The sequence below is a fragment of the Carcharhinus amblyrhynchos genome, chromosome 12 (genome assembly GCF_965287045.1).
Source record: "Carcharhinus amblyrhynchos chromosome 12, sCarAmb.v2.hapA, whole genome shotgun sequence".
Classification (NCBI taxonomy): Eukaryota; Metazoa; Chordata; class Chondrichthyes; order Carcharhiniformes; family Carcharhinidae; genus Carcharhinus; species Carcharhinus amblyrhynchos.
In genome coordinates, this window is record NC_137335.1 from 589,226 (window position 1) to 610,725 (window position 21,500).

The 21,500-nt window shown below is 43.2% G+C and overlaps 1 protein-coding gene across 7 annotated transcripts in view; it reads right to left on the reverse strand.

Moving 5' to 3' along the window:
- Positions 1-4,664: 4,664 nt before the first annotated feature.
- stx11a (syntaxin 11a) overlaps positions 4,665-21,500 on the reverse strand; it is a 40,621-nt gene continuing 23,785 nt past the window's right edge. For 3 of the 7 annotated variants that reach the window (XM_080199923.1, XM_080199925.1, XM_080199924.1), the window contains one exon: positions 4,665-9,036. In XM_080199923.1, coding sequence (XP_080056049.1) covers positions 8,174-9,031 — 858 coding nt within the window. In that variant the 5' untranslated portion in view covers positions 9,032-9,036 and the 3' untranslated portion in view covers positions 4,665-8,173. Of the gene's footprint in view, positions 9,037-13,171; positions 13,386-15,783; positions 16,130-20,375; positions 20,482-21,500 lie in introns of those variants that run through there. The other 4 variants (XM_080199922.1, XM_080199926.1, XM_080199932.1 and 1 more) reach the window with 3 other exon arrangements.

Genomic DNA, 21,500 nt, shown 5'->3' on the forward strand with positions numbered 1-21,500 from the left:
CCTCAGAAGCCTTTCCATCAGCTTACCAACCACTGAGGTCAGACTCACCGGTCGGTAATTTCCCAGGCTATCTCTGTTCCCTTTCTTGAAAATAGGGACTACATCCGCAATCCTCCAATCTTCCGGAACCTCTCCCGTCTCCATTGACGACGCAAAGATCATCGCCAGGGGCTCTGCAATCACTTCCCTCGCCTCCCACAGTATCCTGGGGTATATCCCATCTGGTCCCGGCGACTTATCAATCTTGATAGAATTCAAAAGTTCTAACACATCCTCCACCTTAATATCCACAAACTCAATCTTTTCCATCTGCTGCAAATCCATAGCAAAATCTCCCAGATCAGCTTCCACCGTGAATACTGAGGCAAAATACTCATTAAGCACCTCTGCCATTTCTTCTGGTTCCACACAGACCTTACCCCCTTCACCTTTTATAGGTCCTATCCCTTCTCTTCTCATCCTTTTACCTTTCACATATTTATAAAAGGCCTTGGGATTCTCCTTAATCTTACCTGCCAAGGTCTTCTCATGACCCCTTCTGGCTCTCCTAATTTCCCTTTTAAGCTCCTTTCTACAGTCCTTATACTCCTCAAGATCCTTAACCTCTGAGTAACTCCTGCCCTGGTTCAGTCTACCAAAATGCATCACGTCACATTTATTTAAATTAAACTCCATCTGCCATTTGCCAGCCCATTGGCCCATTTGATCAAGAGGCAACCTGCTTATTTATTTAAAGTTTATTAGTGTCACAAGTAGGCTGACATTAACACTGCAATGAAGTCACTGTGTACATCCCCTGATTGAGTTCTTCAGGTTTATGTAAGGTTTTGATAGGGGACACATAGAGATGGTATTTAGAATTGAACTAAAGGCCATGAGTATAATATCATCACTAATAAATCCAAGAAAGAATTCAGGAGAAACTTCTTTCTTCAGGGATTGATGAGAATGTGGAATTACCAATGGGAGTAGTTGAGATGAATAGTATGGATGCATTGAAATGGAAACTAGAAAAACATGAGAAAGGATTAGAAGAATATGCAATTAGGACTGGATGAAGGGGGGTGAGAGGAGATTGTGTGGAACATAAGCACCATTATGGACCTGTTGGGTCAAATGCGATGTCTGTGCTGTAAATAACTTGTAATAACACATCCTTGATCTGAACAAAATGTTGCAAGTTTGGACATTTAGTGTTGGATAGTATCTTGCACAGTAATCTCCAAAAGTATGCATATGACTGCAAAATAAAGCCAGTTTGCATTGTGACACATCACCACCCACAGTTCTGACATTGAAAAATAAACTATACCAGCTGCGTGGATGAGTGAAAACCAACACACTTCCTGCATCTTTTTCACAGTTTGTTTCTCACTGATATCAAATGCACAGATCTGACATGTGAAATTGATAAAATGCCAGCATAATTTTGCAGAATTGTTTCATAACTTGAAGACGAGAATCCTGGCTGCCTGTTAGCTAACTGGCTATAGATTGCAGGCCTCCCACACTGGAGAACTGAGATAATCAGTTTTATAATTCCCTTTTGATCATGCAGAGTATGGGAGACATATCCACACCAGTGAAACCTTGACAAAACGTGTGATGTGCTGTTTCTCTTAGCCGTGAAAGTTCAGAGTAGAGCATATATTGACTTATCTTGCGCTAGTCAAGGTGAGAGGAGGTACCTTATGTTTAATCTCAGCCTTGCTGTTTTACTGGGAAAATCAGTCAAGAGCTTCTCTTCTCTGTTGCTATCCAGAGAGTCATGCTGGGGAACAAAGTCAGCCTGCAATGTCCAACATCGTAGAACAATTTGACTCCACTCATCATCTAGTCTCAAATGTGAAGAAAATTTGTTTCAGAGGTCGTATGACTAAAGCTTTATGAATTTTAAGGAGTGCCTTTAATAGAGAGGAGCAGAGAGGAGGGGACAGAAAACCTAAGTGAAGGAACGTCACCAATCTGCTAAACTGGATCAGTTGATATGAGCAGTGAACTGCAGGATGTGATAAGGATATCAGCATCCTGAATTCACCAGAGCAAGGGTAATCTTGATGGATATCAATGACTAAAGTGGTGACAGAGGATAAGATGTCCAAAGATGTACGAGTTAAGTTGATTGGCCATGCTATGAAATTGCCCCTAAGTGTCCAGGGATGCGTAGGTTAAAGGGATTAGTGGGTGTAATATATAGGGATATGGGGGTAGGGCCTGGGTGGGTTTGTGTTCGGTGCAGACACAATGGGCCGAAGGGCCTCTTCCTGCACTGTAGGGTTCTATGATTCTATGATCTATGATAAGATCTCAATACATGTATTCATATGGAAGAGACTTTACCTAATATTAATTAATTTTCTTTCCTTTCCTCTTTAATAATTTTGATGTAAAGGACAAACAAATGTGATAAATTGTAGTTTAATTGTACTGGATTCTTGATGCTGCCTTCTCCATTGCATTTTGACCCTTTGTTGAAACTCCATGGACAATAAAAAGCACTCGAATTGAGTTTGGTGAACAGACATTCACAAAATGCCCTACGCTGCTCATTCCTTTTTCATAACCACCTCAACATGCTTCACATTAATTAGCTTTTGAAATACAATCACCGTTATTATGTAGGAGGCCTGGCAGACAATTTTCTCACAAGATCCATAAACAGCATGAATGGGTGTATTTTCAGAGTACTAGTGGAGAAGAATGTTGAGTAAGACACCAGGGAATCTCTCCAAAGATAAAGGCAAAATACCGCTGGAATCTGAAACAAAAACAGATCATGCTGGAGAAACTCAGCAGGTCTGACAGCATCATCATGAAGGATCATCCTGACTCGAAACATTGTTTCCATTCTCTGTCCACGGATGTTGTCAGACCAGCAAGGGAGGCTTTCCCGCTATTTTCAGAGAAGTGTCCTGGGATCTTCACAGATCTTACTATGAGCTTTGAATCAAAACGGTACTGATGTAAAACAAAACCTGATTGAGAAATGAGAAATAACAAAGAGGCAATAATCAAAATGTAGAAACTTTGTACGTTAAGAAATGCAATGTAATGAAGTTAATAGAGGGGAAAGGAAAGGAAAAGTGATTTGGAGTGGGAATGACCTGTCACCTATCTCTGGTTTCGAGGAAGGAGAGAAATATACTTTGCTTTGAGTACAAATATTTTATTAACAATTCTAACCTGCTCAAATAATAAAATTATTTCAATAAGAATGAATGACCATACTGTAAAATATTAGGATTGCTTCCTAAACTATTTCTATGAAAGTGGAATGTATAATTCACCTCTCACATTGGGAACTCATAGTGAGACAGGAAAGGACAGTGTCCCTGCTGAGGAACCTCTAATCTGGTGACTGCTGAGCCCATTTGTTCAAAAACACCTCCAAGATATTCTGGGCAAGCTTCACATCTTCAGCTCAAACTCACCAGCAGTGAAGAGCTTGACTGTAACTTTCTTTCTATTGGGAACTCTGGATCCGAATGCCTAAATTTGTCCTCCTCCCGGGAGAAATTGCTTTGGGAACACAGATTTGTAAAATTGGTTCCAGTACTGAGGGTATTTTGTGCTAAGTGTAAAACCTATTTATTTACGATTAGCGACACAAGTAGACTTATATTACTCACAATTCCTAGTCACCACACTCCTGTTTGGGAGTGTGAATTTAGCATGGCCAATGGACCTAACCAGCGTGTCTATTGGGAGGAAACCGGAGTACCTGGAGGATACCCACGCAGACACAGGGTGAACATGCAGACTCTGCACAGACAGTGACCCAAGCTGGGATTCAAACCAAGGTCCCTGGCACTGTGAGGCAGCAGTGCTAACCATTGTGCCACCCATAAACAACCACTGAGCCTGCACCTACAAATCACAAATGATACTGAAAAGGAAAGTCAAATAACATTTCACCTTCATATTTGCCCAAAGTTCTTATCTCAACTTTTTAAAGCCTTCCTTTCTTTAAGACAACGATGTTGATGGAAAATTTCCTCAATTCTTCCACTTAGTCATTGTAATATTGGGAGACATCCGAATCCCCCCACAATATCACCAAAGTTATGCCAATGGATTAGGTGACCTGAGGACATTCTCAGCAACTATTGTACCCAGGAGTGACTGAAAATTATTCAGTTTAGAAAATGGCATTAGCAATAAAGATTTAAACCAGCAAATCAGCCTCCCATTCATTGACTCTGTCCACACTTCCCGCTGCCTCAGCAAAACAGCCAGCATAATTAATGACCTCACACACCCCGGACATTCTCTCTTCCATCTTCTTCTGTTGGGAAAAAGATACAAAAATCTGAGGTCACACACCAACTGATTCAAGAACAGCTTCTTCTCTGCTGCTGTCAGACTTTTGAATAGACCTACCTCGCATTAAGTTGATCTTTCTTTACACCCTAGCTATGACTGTAACACTACATTCTGCACCCTCTCGTTTCCTTCTCTATAAATGGTGTGTTTATCTGTTTAGCACGCAAGAAACAATACTTTTCACTGTATACTAACACGTGACAATAATAAGTCAAATCAAATCAAATCAATTTCCCTTTTGGTTGCGATTAGAAAACTATCACCATCAGTCCCAGGACAACATGAATATATGGTGACACTGATATCCTTTAAAAAAATCCTCTTACCTTTGTAATAATTTGGTATTTTTTTATGTAGAGATTTAAAATATTACATAGAGTGGAAGTACAATGTCAAAGATTACAAATAACATGCAGTACAGAATCTTTAATTATTTATAATACAGTGTTAAAAAAAAAGGTTCTCCCAATCTTGCTTTTTTTTTTGCTGCTTTGATTCCTTTTTCATGGAAATTAAATATTTTCAGGAACTGGAGGCTATGTTGCAATGTGGTAAAATTTGTCTTCTGGGCAGTAAAATGTGACATAATCCTTCAACTAATTGAAGTTTCTGCTTTCAAATATTGTTTCTCATCTTCCCACATCCTGGTCAACAATCTCTAACACTTTTTAAAAAACTTTTTGACTAGAGATCAACAGATAATGTAATTTTTCTTTTGAACCTGGATTGCAATTGTTTTAAGTATGAAATTAGTTTGAAGCATGGCTTCCAGTGGCAAATGAGAAGATAGTTATAAAGCTATCTGGTAGGTTAGAAGATAGGAGCAGGAAGAGGCCACTTGGCTCTTTGAGCCTGTTATGACATGCTTTGAGTAAGATTCCGACTGGAGGCAGAAGCACATCCCTTCCAACACCTGATTTGTTCTAAAATGAATCCTGTATGGAGCTAATACAATACTGGAACACACAGCAATAGGAGGAGGCCATTTAGGCCCTCAAGCTTGGTCTACCATTCAGTGAGATCATGGCTGAGTCACACCGTCTACCCTCCCATATGTAATCACACATTGGATTGTCAGTCTTTTCAAAGGCATCAAGCCGGAATAGAAGCAAGAGATCCTTAATCCCCAGGGACTGCCTGAGGAGGAGGATTCATGTGCCAAAGTTTGCTTCCCCTCAAATCGCCAGCTGGGTTGAATTGCTCAGTAATTACAAACAGCGCCCATGAACCTCCACCTGCTCCCAGGACTGGAACATTTGTCAGGTACATTGTTGATCCAGCTCTCATTACACCTTATCCTTGTCCCACTCTCCTTGGCTGCTGGCTCCAATTTAACCCTTTAACAGCTCAATTCTTTTGTCATCATCAACATATAAATTGAATTCTATGTTCCTTCCAACTGCAGTCAAGTTGCAGAGATGTGAACTCAATTGAGTTTGGAAGGTACAGAATGTCTTTGGAGTGCAAAGACATTCTGTAAAGGTTTGTTTCTTTTTTATAATATTTTATTTCTGTTCAGCATTCTAAGATTCTAATGTCAAAGATCAAAAGGCTTAAAGCACCATGACTTAAATTATCTGAATGATTTGTATAGTGACAATTAGAACTTTCTCTTTCCTGAGGACACTTAAGCAGCTCTCACTCCCCCCACAGACCCTCTTTCAAGTTCGCGCAGAGAGTTTCGAAGATCCATACTATGAATCTGGCAATGAGACACCCAGGGAATGAGCTTGGACAGTATGGTCTTCTCTCTCTTTGCCCAAAACTCACAGACCACAATCAGTAAGGAAAGGCAACAGTACCTCCTCCACGATCATCCTCAACACCGGTGCCCCACAAGGCTGTGTTTGCAGCCCCTACTATACTCCTTATAGACCTGTGACTGTGTGGTCCATTCCCCTCCAAAACCCCTCAATTTTCAAGTTTGCTGACGACACCACTGCAGTGAGTCGGATCTCAAATGATGAGACAGAGTATAGGAATGAGATAGAGAATCTGGTGAACTGGTGCAGCAACAATAACCTCTCCCTCAATGTCAACAAAATGAAGGAGATTGTCATCGACTTCAGGAAGTGTAAAGGAGAACATGCCCCTGTCTACATCAATGGGGACAAAGTGGAAAGGGTCAAAAGCGTCAAGTTTTTAGGTGTCCAAATCACCAACAACCTGTCCTGGTCCCCCCCAACCCCAGTGCTGATGCTATAGTTAAGAAAGCTCGCCATTGTCTATTTTCTCAGAAGACTAAGAAAATTTGGCATGTCCGCTACGACTTTCACCAACTTTTATACATACACCATAGAAAGCATTCTTTCTGGTTATATCACATCTTGATATGGCTCTGCTCTGACCAAGACTGCAAGGAACTACAAAAGGTCGTGAATGTCACCCAATCCATCACACAAACCAGCCTCCCATCCACTGACTCTGTCTACACTTCCCATTGCCTCAGCAAAGTAGCCAGCATAATTAAAGACCCCACGCACCCTGGACATTCTCTCTTCCACGTTCATGGAATGTGGAAAACACTGATGAGGTCACATTAATTGGGAATTACTGACTATTCCATGGGCATTAAGAATCATGTATAGTGTGGGAATGGAGTCAGATGTGGGTCAGTCTGGATGAGAAGTCAGTTTCCCCTCCCTAACAAAAAATTATCAACCAGTCGAGTTTTTACAACAATCAAACAGCCTCATTGACACTTGCAGTTCACAAATCAGATTTATGGAATCAAATTTTACAATTTGCCAGGATTTAAATTTAGAATCTCTAGGTTGTTCTTGTGGCTTCAGAATAGTTTCATGGAAATACTGTATCTTCTGTTGAGGGACTGGAGCCTGACTCAGGCAATGACTGCAAATCAATTTATTTACACCATGTACAATATGTACAAGATGGGTTACTGAATAGTCACATCTCTCCCAAGTGCTAACAAAACTGTTAATGTCATGGATACATCACATCACTTATTCTATTTACCCGTTACATTACAAGAATCACTGGACTCCTGTTCCTTACTGGCTGTGGGAACCAGCACTTTTGGTTGACCTGCTGCCTTGTATTCTGCAGGTCTGGAGGTGAAAATACAGGGACTGATGAGCAATCCAAATGCCTTTTGTTCCCTCTGCCCCGCAAACTCACTCCCCCTTAAACCAAAACAGGGAATGGAAGGTTCAGCGGGGATCTTAAAAATTGTGAAACATTTGGAGACACAACTTGAAGTAAACAGAAGCATGAGAAACTCTTGGTATAAACAATGCAACTGCCACCTCAGCTATGATGAGAAGGTCCAGTCTTTATGGGGCTGAAAAACATCATTAATAAAATTCAGGACTTCAGCACTTCAAGGAGAGAGCTTAGCACCAGTTTCGTGGATTAACAGGGGATGGACAGTAAACTCCAACCTTGTCATCAACCCCAAAATCCAAGAGCAGAAGAAACGTTGTCACATCAATCAAAGAAAGATTTTCTATCAGATGTATTCATGAAGTTTAGTCCAGGAAGAAGACAAGCAACTCCAGGTTCGTAATCCAAGCTTGGCTTCTGGAAACTGTTAGATGACTTTTGGGGATGTGGAAAAGGATGTGGGAATGTTTGGTAAAAGAGAGAGGTCCTGAACTGTAGCTGGGGGAGGACAAAGGCAAACATTGCAGCCCACAGTCCTTCCTCCTAAAATTGGAGTGGTCACTGGCACAGCAAAAAAAGCTACAAAGAGATAACATCATGGTTAAAATCAAGAAGTTTTATGCAGCAGCTAATGTCAAAACGTTTATTTTGGGAGCAGAGTGTTTAACTGTGGTTTCACATGATGAAAGAACAAGCAGGTCCACATGGGGGTTGGATTGTTGTTTCAGGGGCAGCAACAGTAACAGCAGAATATCTGTCGACAAATGTTGTTCCTCTTATGTTCCACTGCCTTCTTCAGCTGGATCTTGGCCTCGCCTACATAATCTTGAATGTTCTGCACATTTACCTCAATGTTGTTGAGTGTCTCTGACTGTTCCTCCACCAACAATGCCATCTGCAGGAACAAGTCGTGAATCTCGCGGACTCGGCACTCCAGCTTCAGCAGCTCCCGGTGTCGCTGCTCAATTTCCGACAGTGCAGTCCGTGCACCGCGTACCTCACTCAGCAGGTTCCCAGAGAACACATCCCACTTACCCTGTTCTATCATGTCCTCCATCTCGTTACTGGAAATGTCCTTGCCCATGATCTCAAGTTGTCGCTGGATCCGGATCTTGCAGTTTTCCCGCTGTTTCATCTCCTCTTTGTTGTATTCTGACATGGCGTCGTAGAAATTATTCAAGAGAGCAAAGTGCTGAGCCTGGGCTATACGGACAATGGCAGCATTGGGTCCATGAGTATTCGTTATCTCTTCAATGTAATTTTTCAGTTCCTGCAGCCTCCGATGCAGTTTCTCACCGCGGCTTTTTATATCTTTAGCAATAGAATTTGAGTCTCGTTTGATGCTGCTTAGACGTCGCATTGAGGTGAGGAAGCGAGCGTTCTGCTTTCCCAGGCGTTTGATGTCCACTTTCAGACGACCATTCTCCTCCCGGATCTGCTGCACTTCCTTGTAAAGCATCTGCAGAATGAAGTCACATTCAAACACCAAACTTTCCTGAGGGTTATCCACTTCATTGTGTGCCTCTGTTTGCAGCTGATAAGATTTTGAATATTCTATCAATTCTTCAAGTCTATCCTTCATTGTTTCTGAAAGAGCACACAAAAAAAATTAAGATCAGTAAAACAAAATGACACCATCAAAAATAAACCAGTATGAATCTTAAGAAGTGCATTTACAATATTCAATAAGTAACTGTGGCCAAATGGCCAATGACCTGAATGGCTCGGCCAGACACAGAACTGAACAATTTAAACAGCAGTCAACAGGCTCTGCGGCTAGGTCTGATGGGAATTCAGATTGGCCAAACTGAAACAAATCAAAAGCGAGAAAGGGCAAGTCTGGACTTGTCCACGAAAGAGATGCTCAGACTTGACCCAATAAGAACATAAGAACATAATAAGAACATAAGAAATAGGAGCAGGAGTAGGCCATCTAGCCCTTCGAGCCTGCCCCGCCATTCAATAAGATCAATAAGGACAGTGTTTGTCTATCTTCCAGTTTCAGCTAGGCTATTTAGCACTAATGGCCCACCATTACCTTATATGGAAAGGGGTTATTTGCACATTGTGAACCTGAGGATTCTTATCTGGAGGGGAGGGACATATCCAGTTGAGGAAGAATTTCTTCATTCAAAGAGTGGTGAATCTCTGGAATTCTCTGCCCGTTGAAGTGGTGGAGGCTGCCTCGCTAAATATTTTTAAGACGCGGGTTGATGGGTTTTTGATAAGAGAGGGGATTAAGGGTTATGGGGAGAGGGCGGGAATGTGGAACTGAGCCACGACAGATCAGCCATGATCTTATTGAATGGCGGGGCAGGCTCGAAGGGCCAGATGGCCTACTCCTGCTCCTATTTCTTATGTTCTTATATCTTCCATATGTTGAATGAGCAATCCCATTGGGTGCTGTGACCCCCTATCAGGTAACCACATTGGCTGGAAGCCAGCGAATCTTCCAGAAGAGCATGAAGAGAGTATAAGAAGGCACACGTGGAGGTCAGTGTCCAGCAAAGACTGTGTTTGCAGCAGAGACGCAGCGAGGAAGTAACAAAGTCTCAAGACCAACCTTCGCCACATGGAAGACCATGAGTTCGGAACTCAATGAAGACCCAAGACCAATATTCATACCTGGTGGACTGAGCCTGGCCTCTCCAATCTCATGGGTAGATCTCAGATAAATTAAAATAGAGTTGTTTATTTGAATTAAAAGAATGTTATAAGAAGTTTAATACCAAAAGTATTTTAATAAAGACAAAGTTTATTTAAGTATAATCACAAATCGATTCTGGTCCTTTGTCTCATAAGGAAGGGCATCTGGCTAAATAGGTTTGAGTGCAAACTGGTCAAAGTGTCTAATTTCCAGACAACATAACAAATAGGAAAATTAGCATTTATATAGCGCCTTTCTATCCTGAGACTTGGCTGCTATTTAATTTAGATTATCTAATTCTGTATCTCAGGGTGTTTTACAAAAATGAAGGTGTTTTGAAAGTCAGACACTGATCTATAGAAAGAACATGACAGCAAGATCTCAAAAGCAACATTAACATCAATGACTAATTTATTTTAAGGATGTTAGTTAATAGATAAATATTGGCTGGGACCATACAAAATATCTTCAGCTCCTCTTTGAACATACCCATCAGATCCCCCAAGAGGGATAATGGGACTTTGGTTTAAAGTCTCATCAGGGAGGTGGCACCTCTGACAGTGCAGCACTCCCTCAGTACTGTTGATAAGCTGTGGCAGTGCGAAGACATTGGGCTCCTCTGCCATAATACCAACCCTCCCACCAACAGACCTGCAAGAATCAGCGCAGCAGGCACATTTTCAGGTCCAATTTACTGGTTGATCCCACAGAGGAAATTTGCAGCAACTTCCTGCTCTAAAGGTGAGTTTAGGAATGATATTTGTCCCATTGTCTCTGCTTGAGATGTCAATTTGCACTAATACCTTGTCTGATATGAAGCTCTCTCTGGGACTATGACATTGTGCACAATTTGAGAACCTTGCCTTTCTATTTTCCATGCAGGATTGCAGCTGCGCTCCAGAACGTTGGACCCTTAGAGGATGAGAGGGGGGACTTAGTGGTAGGGGATGGGGAAATGGCTGAGGCCTTGAATAACTTTTTTGTTTCGGTCTTCACGGAGGAGGACGTGAATAATTTGCCGGGTGTTAGTGATGGAAAGATGGTAGGAGTGGAGGGCCTGAATGACATTATTGTTACTAGAGAGGCGGTGCTCGACAGACTGGAGGGACTGATTGTGGACAAGTCCCCAGGACCGGATGGAATGCATCCAAGGGTTCTGAAGGAAATGGCGGAGGTGATAGTGGATGCCTTGGTGGTTATTTTCCAAACCTCGCTGGATTCCGGGGAAGTGCCGGAAGATTGGAAAATGGATAATGTTACGCTGTTGTTTAAGAAAGGTGGCAGGCAAAAGGCGGGGAATTATAGGCCGGTTAGTTTAATGTCTGTTGTAGGAAAAATGTTAGAATCCGTGATCAAGGAGAAAATAGCGAGGCATCTTGAGCAGACGCAGCACGGTTTTGTTAAGGGGAAGTCGTGTCTGACGAATTTATTGGAGTTCTATGAGGATGTGTCTAGGGCAGTGGATAGAGGAGAGCCGGTGGATGCGGTGTTTCTTGATTTTCAGAAGGTGTTTGACAAGGTGCCTCACAAGAGGTTATTACAGAAGTTCAGGGGGCATGGAGTTGGGGGTAGGGTGTTAGTGTGGATAGAGGATTGGCTGTCAAATAGGAGGCAGAGAGTGGGGGTCAATGGGTGCTATTCGGATTGGCGGTTGGTGACTAGTGGAGCGCCCCAGGGGTTGGTGCTGGGGCCTCAGCTATTTACCATTTATATAGATGATCTGGAGGAGGGAACCGAGTTTATGGTGTCAAAATTTGCTGATGACACCAAGATTGGTGGAATGGCAAATTGTGCGGAGGGTGTGGAGAGTCTGCAGAAGGATCTAGATAGGCTGGGTGAATGGGCCAGGAACTGGCAAATGGAATTTAATGTTGGCAAATGTGAGGTTGTCCACTTTGGTAGGAAGAATGGTAGGAAGGACTATTACTTACGTGGCGAAAAACTGCAGCATGCGACAGTGCAGAGGGACCTCGGGGTCCTTGTGCATGAGTCGCAAAAACCCAGCCTGCAGGTGCAACAGGTGGTCAGGAAGGCGAATGGGATGCTGGCCTTCATAGCGAGGGGGATTGAATATAAAAGTAGGGAGGTCTTGCTGCAGCTGTATAGGGCACTGGTAAGGCCGCAGCTGGAGTACTGTGTGCAGTTTTGGTCACCGCACTTACGCAAGGATATTTTGGCCTTGGAGGGAGTGCAGAGAAGGTTTACTAGGCTGATTCCGGAGTTGAGGGGGTTGAACTATGAGGAGAGGCTGAATAAACTAGGCTTGTACTCATTAGAGTTTAGAAGAATGAGGGGAGATCTCATTGAGACGTATAAGATGTTGAATGGGATGGATAGGATAGAGGTGGAAAGGCTCTTCCTGCTCAGAAAGGACAGAAGGACTAGAGGGCACAGCCTCAAGATAAAGGGGGGGTGGTTTAGAACGGAGTTGAAGAGGAACTTCTTCACTCAAAGGGTGGTGAATCTCTGGAATTCTCTGCCCGTTGAAGTGGTGGAGGCTACCTCACTCAATATTTTTAAGACACGGGTTGATAGGTTTTTGATAGGCAAGGGGATTAAGGGTTATGGGGAGAGGGCGGGAATGTGGAACTGAGCCACGACAGATCAGCCATGATCTTATTGAATGACGGGGCAGGCTCGAGTGGCTAGATGGCCTACTCCTGCTCCTATTTCTTATGTTCTTATGAGAGCTGTCAAGTTCCATGTTATATTCCCAATAACCTGTGTGAGGCAAGTCTATCTGGAAATGGTGTCACCATCGTTGCCTCCTCATTTACAAATGTGGTGCACAATACGATTCAGAAATGTAAAAAAGTGCCTCATTAACTGAGAGCATTGCAAGCCGAGATTAATCAAACAAGCTTGCTGCAATTTGTTTCACAGACTCAGGTTTAAACACGCACCAGGTAACTTAGATCACAGCTGGAGAGAGAAGAGAAAGAGAGGGAGGGGTTGGGGGTGAGGAGAGAGGGGGAAAAGATATAGAGTAACTTTTCTCCCGCTGTCCAGACAAGTATCAAGGTTCTCAACACTGAACCCTCCCATCAACTTTCAGCTCCCCGAGTGATCACTTACATTCTGTTGGGAGAACCTCGCTGGGTGATGGTCTCTTGCACTTAAGGTAAATCTGAAGATGAGAATTCAACTGCATTCCAATTGTGTAAATGGATTAAAATCAGAAACATCACTCAGTGATACTGAACAAGTTTATTCTCTACTGCTTCTCTGCCAATGTCCCTGTCCTGAAATATAGAATGAACCAGTGGCCCCGCCCTTCCTGCTTCTGTCAACACAGATTCAACCAAACTAAAACACACAATGGAGTTACTCAAACTATTTCTAAACACCTGCAGTTTGGGGAAAGTGTGTGTCCTTTAAGAAAATCCTCCTGAAGTTTCTATTTCTGTTTGAAGTTTTATTCAATAGCAGCAATATTTTTAACAACATTTTAGCAACTGTGCATTTTATCAAATCTAATCCAGGAAGTTTCAAATGTCATAAATTGTCCACATTCACCAAATTCATCTCTGGCAGATTGCTCCACACAACTGGGACAAAAACTTCCTGATGTTACATATAATTTTTTGCAAAATCCTTTAACCAACTGTGCATCTAGTTCCCTGGCTGGAAACCACTGACATCTGAGGCAACAGGAGAGACTCTCTGTACAGTTGCAATCAGCAAGTTCAGAGGGTGAATAAGAGAAGAGGGATCCACAAAGCTGCATTCAATTTGGAAGCACAAATTTCAGAAGAACTCACTGATCAACATCTCTCTCTCTCTCTGTCAGATCTGCGACCTGCTGTAGCCACACACACAGACACACACACACAGCTAAATCCAATGCTAACTACATCAATGAAACTTCACCCAAGTGTCCAAGATTCTAGTGGGAACTGCACAACAAAGGGAGGATAGACTGCTGATTACTTCTGGTTAATAACAGGAACAATTTCAGAGAGGTTACTTCTCTCTCTGGATATTACTGCTTTCCCAATTATAATTATTTCGAGAGTGCCTTTGAGTTGTAAACCTTCTCTAAACTCAGACAGAAAATTATGTTCCCACAGCTGCCAATCCAGGATCAGTTTGGTGTAATTGGTAACTCCTGAGTCAGAACCACATTCCAAGGAGCTGGGTGCATTCTCCAAACTGACACTGACTGTGGGTCAGTACTGGGGGAATACGTCATTGTTGGAGTGTTAGTGTTTAGGGGGTGCTACACTGTGAGAGGCCAGTACTTAAGGGATGCTGCACTGTTGGAGGGTCAGTGCTGAGCGAGTGCTGCACTGTCACAGAGATATGACTGAGGGAGTGCTACGCTGCTGTTTGTTTTAAAGTTTATTCATTAGTCATAATAGGCTTACATTAACACCGCAATTAAGTTACTGTGAAAATCCCCGAGTCGCCACACTCTGGCACCTTTTCAGGTACATGGAGGGAGAACTTAGCATGGTCAATGCACCTAACCAGCACATCATTTGGACTGTGGGAGAAAACCGGAGCACCCTCAGAAAACCTATACAGACAGGGGGAGATTGTGCAGACTCCACACAGACAGTGACCCAAGGTGGGAATCGAACCCAGGTCCCTCGTGCTGTGAGGCAGAAGTGCTAACCACCATGCCACCGTGCTGCCCAATCTGTAAAAGATTCCAGAATGTTCCACTTCTTCAACGAATACCAAAAATAGATGATATAATATTTTTGGGACATGCCGCATCCAGATTGGCTGCCCTGTTTCCCACATACAGCAAGACTACATTTCAAAAGTACTTTGTTATCTCCGGGGCACTCATATGTTGTGTTATAAAGGCAAATCTTTCTTTTCTATTATGCCGTTTTCCGGGGAGTCAGGAAAAGGTGTCGGTGTGATTGACCATCACCATTACAGGATCTAAGCAGTGTGCGCAGAAAGGCTTCCTGTCCTGGAACAGAAATACTGGCTGAATCTTCCTCTCTATCAGCCATTAATACAGAGCATTCAGCTGGGACACACAACAACTTTACAAGGAAGAGCTTGAAAATGAGAAAGAAATAATTATGTAAAAAATAAGAGTCTCTTTAAATGTTCATCTGGCGATGCGGCATTAAAGAATGACTAAAAACATCGAGTGACTAATGGAAACAATTACCAATCAAACTACTGGATCTTTGATGAATGGGAAAACAAACACCTCTTAGTCACACATCATCCCGACTTAGATATTCCCAAAGTTTTACTCTCAATTCTGTATAAATCTCTTGGAATTCCCCATCTAACACTATTAACCATAGAATCCCCAATCCAGAAAGAAGCCATTCAGCCCATCAAATCTGCAGTGACTCACTGGAAGTGCATCTTACCCAGGCCCATCCTGTAACCACATCTATTTACCACAACTGATCCACCGAATCTTTGGACACTAAGGCTTATTTAGCTGGACAGTTGAGGTGATGCTGAAAGCTGATTCACTGGGTGAGACGCATTTCACTTCTGTTGGACGCCTAAAAGCTTCTTCAACTGGTCCATTGAAACATATTTTATGTAACGTTACTTTTCAGTAACGTTGATCATATTTTGTTTTAAAAGCCTTTTCATCACAGCAACCAGCCAGCAGCTAAAATTTCTAAAGTGAAACAGTACAGCAAAAAACTTCTCAAAGTGAGCTACGACTGTTTTTAGAACAGGAAATGTTGGTCACTCACCAAGGCAACTTTCAGAAATAGTCCTGCTGGTGCAATGAGACAGCAAGCAGAGTTCTCGGAACAGGCTGAGTTGAGTTGTGTAGACGGGGCTTCAAGCCTTTACACCTGCTTCCTTCTTACCGTTTGTTAAAAGCAGAGTTCTGTTTCCAGTTCAAAAATTTCCAGGCACATTTCACTCAGTTGCTGTGCAAACTGGCTGAGAGGGTGACGCCAGAACCTGTATCTCTGGTCAATGTGTGATAAATGCAGCCCCTTTCTATCTGGAGTGTTTAGCTGAGGTTGAGACTAGGGCAGACAGTGGTCTTACAGTCCACGCTGAACTGATGGAGACTACAGTCACGGTGTAACCCAGAGTCAGACTGCGAGCCCAGTACAGGAGGTGGTGTCATTCTACCATGTGACTATAGCATCACTCTGGGAACTGACACTGAGATAAAGAAATAGTTTCCTTTCCTGTGGGCAAGTATGATTGGTTACTGAACATGTACAGTCATATGGCAGGGGAGAGAGAGATGGCATATAGTTCTCGGTACAACAAACTCCTATCCACAGAAAAACCTCACTCACTCAGAATTTCCTCTCTGCAGAACATCAGATGTAAATATAGACAGATTGATGACTAGTTGTTCCATAATAATGTTTCACTTTATATCGTTTAAATAATGAATTCGCAATGGAATGCCATGGATGATTTGTGAGTTGGGGTCTCCTAGTTCCTGTTGCCAATTAATTGATAAGCCACAGAAATGTGGAAGTCTCCAAAGGTGGAACCCATCATTCCACCCTTTCTCTGTCATTTACTCTGAGATAGCTACATTGCTCTCATTCTGCTTCCTTCAGCGTTCCCAATTTTAATCACTCCAAAAGTGATTAACTGGCACTCATGCTTGATACAGAACATAGAACATATAGAACACTACAGCACAAACAGGCCCTTCGGCCCACAAGTTGCGCCGATCACATCTATACCTACCAGGCCATAGAACTATCTGTAACTTCCAATGCCATCAGATCCCATATACTCATCCAGAAGTCTTTTAAAAGACCCCAGTGAGTTCACCTCTACCACCACTGATGGCAGCCGATTCCACTCACCCACCACCCTGAGTGAAAAACTTACCCCTAACATCTCCTCTGTACTTGCTTCCCAGCACCTTAAACCTGTGTCCTCTCGTAATGACCATTTCAGCCCTGGGAAATTGCCTCCGAGAGTCCGCCCTATCTATTCCTCTCAACATTTTATAAACCTCTATCAGGTCGCCTCTCAACCTTCATCTCTCCAGGGAGAAGAGACCTAGCTCCCTCAACCTATCTTCATAAGGCATGCCTCCCAATCCAGGGAACATCCTTGTAAATCTCCTCTGTACCCTCTCAATAGCTTCCACATCCTTCCTGTAGTGAGGTGACCAGAACTGTGCACAGTACTTCAAGTGAGGTCTGACAAGGGTCTTATAAAGTTGCAGCATTACCTCCCGACTCCTAAACTCAATCCCTCAATTAATGAAGGCCAGTACACCATACGCCTTCCTGACCACATCCTCCACCTGCGAGGCCAATTTAAGAGTCCTACGGACCCGGATCCCAAGATCCTTCTGCTCTTCAACCCAGCTAAGACTCCTACCCTTGATATTATACTCCTGCATCCCATTGGTCCTGCCAAAATGGACCACTACACATTTATCCGCGTTGAAGTCCATCTGCCACTTCTCCGCCCAGTCTTGCATCCTATCTATGTCACGCTGCAACTTCTGACATCCCTCCAGACTATCCACAACACCACCAACCTTCGTATCATCGGCAAACTTACTAACCCATCCCTCCACTTCCTCATCCAGGTCATTTATGAAAATGACAAACAGCAAGGGTCTTAGAACAGATCCCTGGGGCACTCCACTGGTGACTGACTTCCATGCAGAAAAAGACTCATCCACAACCACTCTCTGCCTTTTGCAGGCAAGCCAGTTCTGGATCCACAAGGCCAAAGGCCCTTGGATCCCATGCCCTCTCACCTTCTCAAGAAGTCTTGCATGGGGGACCTTATCGAACGCCTTGCTGAAGTCCATGTAAACCACATCCATTGCTCTTCCTTCGTCAATGTGTTCAGTCACAATTTCAAAGAACTCAATTAGGCTCGTAAGGCACGACCTGCCCTTGACAAAGCCGTGCTGACTATTTCTGATCATTCTAAACTTCTCTAAATGCTCGTAAATCTTGTCCCTCAGAATCCTCTCCATCAACTTACCAACCACTGAGGTCAGACTCACCGGTCGGTAATTTCCCGGGCTATCCCTGTTCCCTTTCTTGAAAACAGGAACCACATCCGCAATCCTCCAATCCTCCGGAACCTCTCCCGTCTCCATCGACAATGCAAAGATCATCACCAGGGGCTCTGCAATCTCTTCCCTCACCTCCCACAATAACCTGGGGTACATCCCATCCGGTCCCGGCAACTTGTCTATCTTGATAGAGTTTAAAAGTTCCAACACATCCTCTTCCTTAATATCCACATACTCAATCTTTTCAGTCTGCCGCAAACCTGTAGTACATCCTCCCAGATCACTTTCCACCGTGAATACCGAGGCAAAGTACATATTAAGCACCTCTGCCATTTCTTCTGGTTCCACACAGACCTTTCCTCATTCACCATTTATAGGTCCTATCCCTTCTCTTCTCATCCTTTTACTTTTCACATATTTGTAGAATGCCTTGGGATTCTCCTTAATCTTACCCGCCAAGGCCTTCTCATGACCCCTTCTGGCTCTCCTAATTTCCTTTTTAAGCTCCTTTCTACAAGTCTTATACTCCTCAAGATCCTTAACATCTCCTAGCTCCCTGAACCTTTTGTACACCTTCCTTTTCCTCCTGACCAGGTTCACCACAACCTTCGTGCACCACGGCTCCCGCGACCTACCAAAACCTCCCTGTCTCATCGGAACGTTGTCATGCAGAGCTCCAGACAAACGTTCCTTGAATATCCGCCACCTTCCTTCAGAACTTTTCCCCAAGAACACCTCCTTCCAGTTTACTCATCCAATTGTCTGCCTGACGTCATCATATTTCCCCTTACTCCAGATAAACACCTTCCTAGCCTGCCTGATCCTATCTCTTTCCAATGCTATCGTGAAGGAGATAGAATTATGATCTCCATCCCCGAGATGCTCTCCCACCGAGAGATCCGTCACCTGTCCGGGTTCATTCGCCAGCACCAGGTCAAGTACAGCCTCTCCTCTCGTAGGCTTATTCACGTACTGTGTCAGGAAACCTTCCTGAACACACCTAACAAACTCCTCCATCCAAACCCCTTACCCTAGGGATATTCCAGTCGATGTTTGGGAAATTGAAGTCTCCCATCACGACAACTCTGTTATTACTACATCTCTCTAGAATCTGTTTCCCTATCTGCACCTTAACTTCCCTGTCACTATTGGGCGGCCTATAGAAAACACCCAGCAAAGTTATCGACCCTTTGCTGTTCCTAACTTCCACCCACAGAGACTCTGTAGATAGTCCCTCCACGGCATCCACCTTCTCTACAGCCGTGACACTGTCCCTGATCAACAGTGCCACTCCACCACCTCTTTTATCAAGCGTCTGAACTCTGGAATTCCTTCCTGAAGCTCTCCACTTCTCTTTCCACCTGCAAGATTCTCCTTCAAACCCACCTCTTTGTGTAGATATTTGGTCACATACCCTAACCTCTCCTTGCGTGATTGTTATAAAGCAGAGGTGGATCCCGCAGCCCCCCCCCCCCCGGCCGAGAGTTGACACCGAAACACCCAAAGGTGAGTATCTTGCCCTATAATCTGTAAAAAGTGTGTGAGAAATGGTACCACACGCTCTTCAGCAATTTCTAGTGGTTAAATACAAAACAAATCCCTGACACTGTCTCTAAAATCAACATGTAACAATTTATTTATCTAACAGTGAGCAAATTAACTAAATTATTAATAAACCAAATAATTGCTTCTAATTATTCACTATTCCCAAATAAACATGATTCTAATGGAATGCTGTTCAAATAAATACAATTCCCACTCATTAACAAAAACAGAATTTAGTCATTTGAAGTAGGCCCAAAAGGCTGAATGATCTCTTGTTCTGAAATTCTAAGAACAGTCTGCCATTACTCTCTATCCATGGACAGTTCAGTGAGGTACAGGAATGCATCCAAACCATTCTGTGAGAATTCTGTTGGTCTCAGCTTGGAGCTAGAGAGGAGGATCCCTGTGGATTTAGATGGTTCGCTGATTGAAGTTGGCCTCTGTAACACTTCTTGTTTTTTGTCAATGGCAGAATTGTTGTGCTGTGTTCCACATGTGCCATTTTTTTGCACCCTCACATACATTGCCAGCAATGTTAGTGAGCTCGTCTCAAGCCTGCCAACACTGGGGGCGTGAGGAAAGAGGAATTATAAAAACCACATCACTTTCCACCACCCCTCGAGACACACAACCAATCCGCATATTTTCTATCTTAGAAAATCAAACACAAAATATTCTCACACCAGGGAGGATATAACGATACAACTTCTCCAAACACCCTGATCGGACACAAAATGAACACTCGATTCTGCTCAGTGACACATGAAATACCTTGGTAACCGAAACATGGAGGAGCCAGACTCAGGGGTTGAGTTACAGTCACGACAACAATCTCAATTACAGGCAATCTGTCCACTCAGGTGTTTTCATGGGGAACCTGTGGGGAGATTGTCTGATGAGATCTGATTTAATAAAGCAGTTACTATGCTGGACTAAAGCAGAAAAATGAATCTCTTGGAGTAGGTGCGTTCAACCAGATGTGGGGAAATGTGAGGTTAACCAATTTTGATCTGAAAAATGCAATTGGATTATTTTAATTACCATGAGGTGGAGATGCCAGTGTTGGACTAGGATGGGCACAGTAAGAAGTCTCACAATACCAGGTTAGAGTACAACAGGTTTATTTGGAATCGCGAGCTTTTGGAGCGCTGCTCCTTCATCAGATGAGTTGGGAATTGGGTTCACAAACACAGCAAATATGGACAGAGACAGTGTGAGTGCAGAGAGAGATAATCACAGATTAAAGAGATGTGAATTGTCTCAAGCCAGGACAGTTAGTAGGATTACTAACTTTCTAATTTACTAATTTACCAACTGTGCTGGTTTGAGACAATTCACACCTCTTTAATATGTGATGAAGCCTCTTTCCACTCGCACTGTCTGTACCTGTAAAGACTTGATTACCTGAAAAGATTTGCATTCCAACCATTATCTTGCAATTGTTTGTCTGTGTACGCCGTGTTTGTGAGCCCAACTCACCTGAGGAAAGAGCAGCACTCTGAGAGCTTGTGATTCCAAATAAGCCTATTGGACTTTAACCTGAAGTTGTGAGACTTCTTACTATTATTTTAATAGTGAGAGATTTGGGTCTGTGAATCAGCAGAAGTCTGAGTGTGGGACTATGTAAATCACATACAGCTAGCTGACTGGTACAAAAAGTAATTTTAAAAAGGCCAATCTTCACTAACCGCAATCCAAACTTTGTCCTATCTTCATTTCAGTTAGTCAGGATCTGGATGCTCCTCAGCCAGTGAAGGTAGATGATGAAGAGACCAGTATTCAATTTATTGTCCTGGAGTTTTACATGATTGAAACAAGGAACACCAGGACAGGGGAAATGGAAAACATAGGAGCCAGCCTCGAGGGGAAGATTAAACATTGATTCTGCTAGAGTCA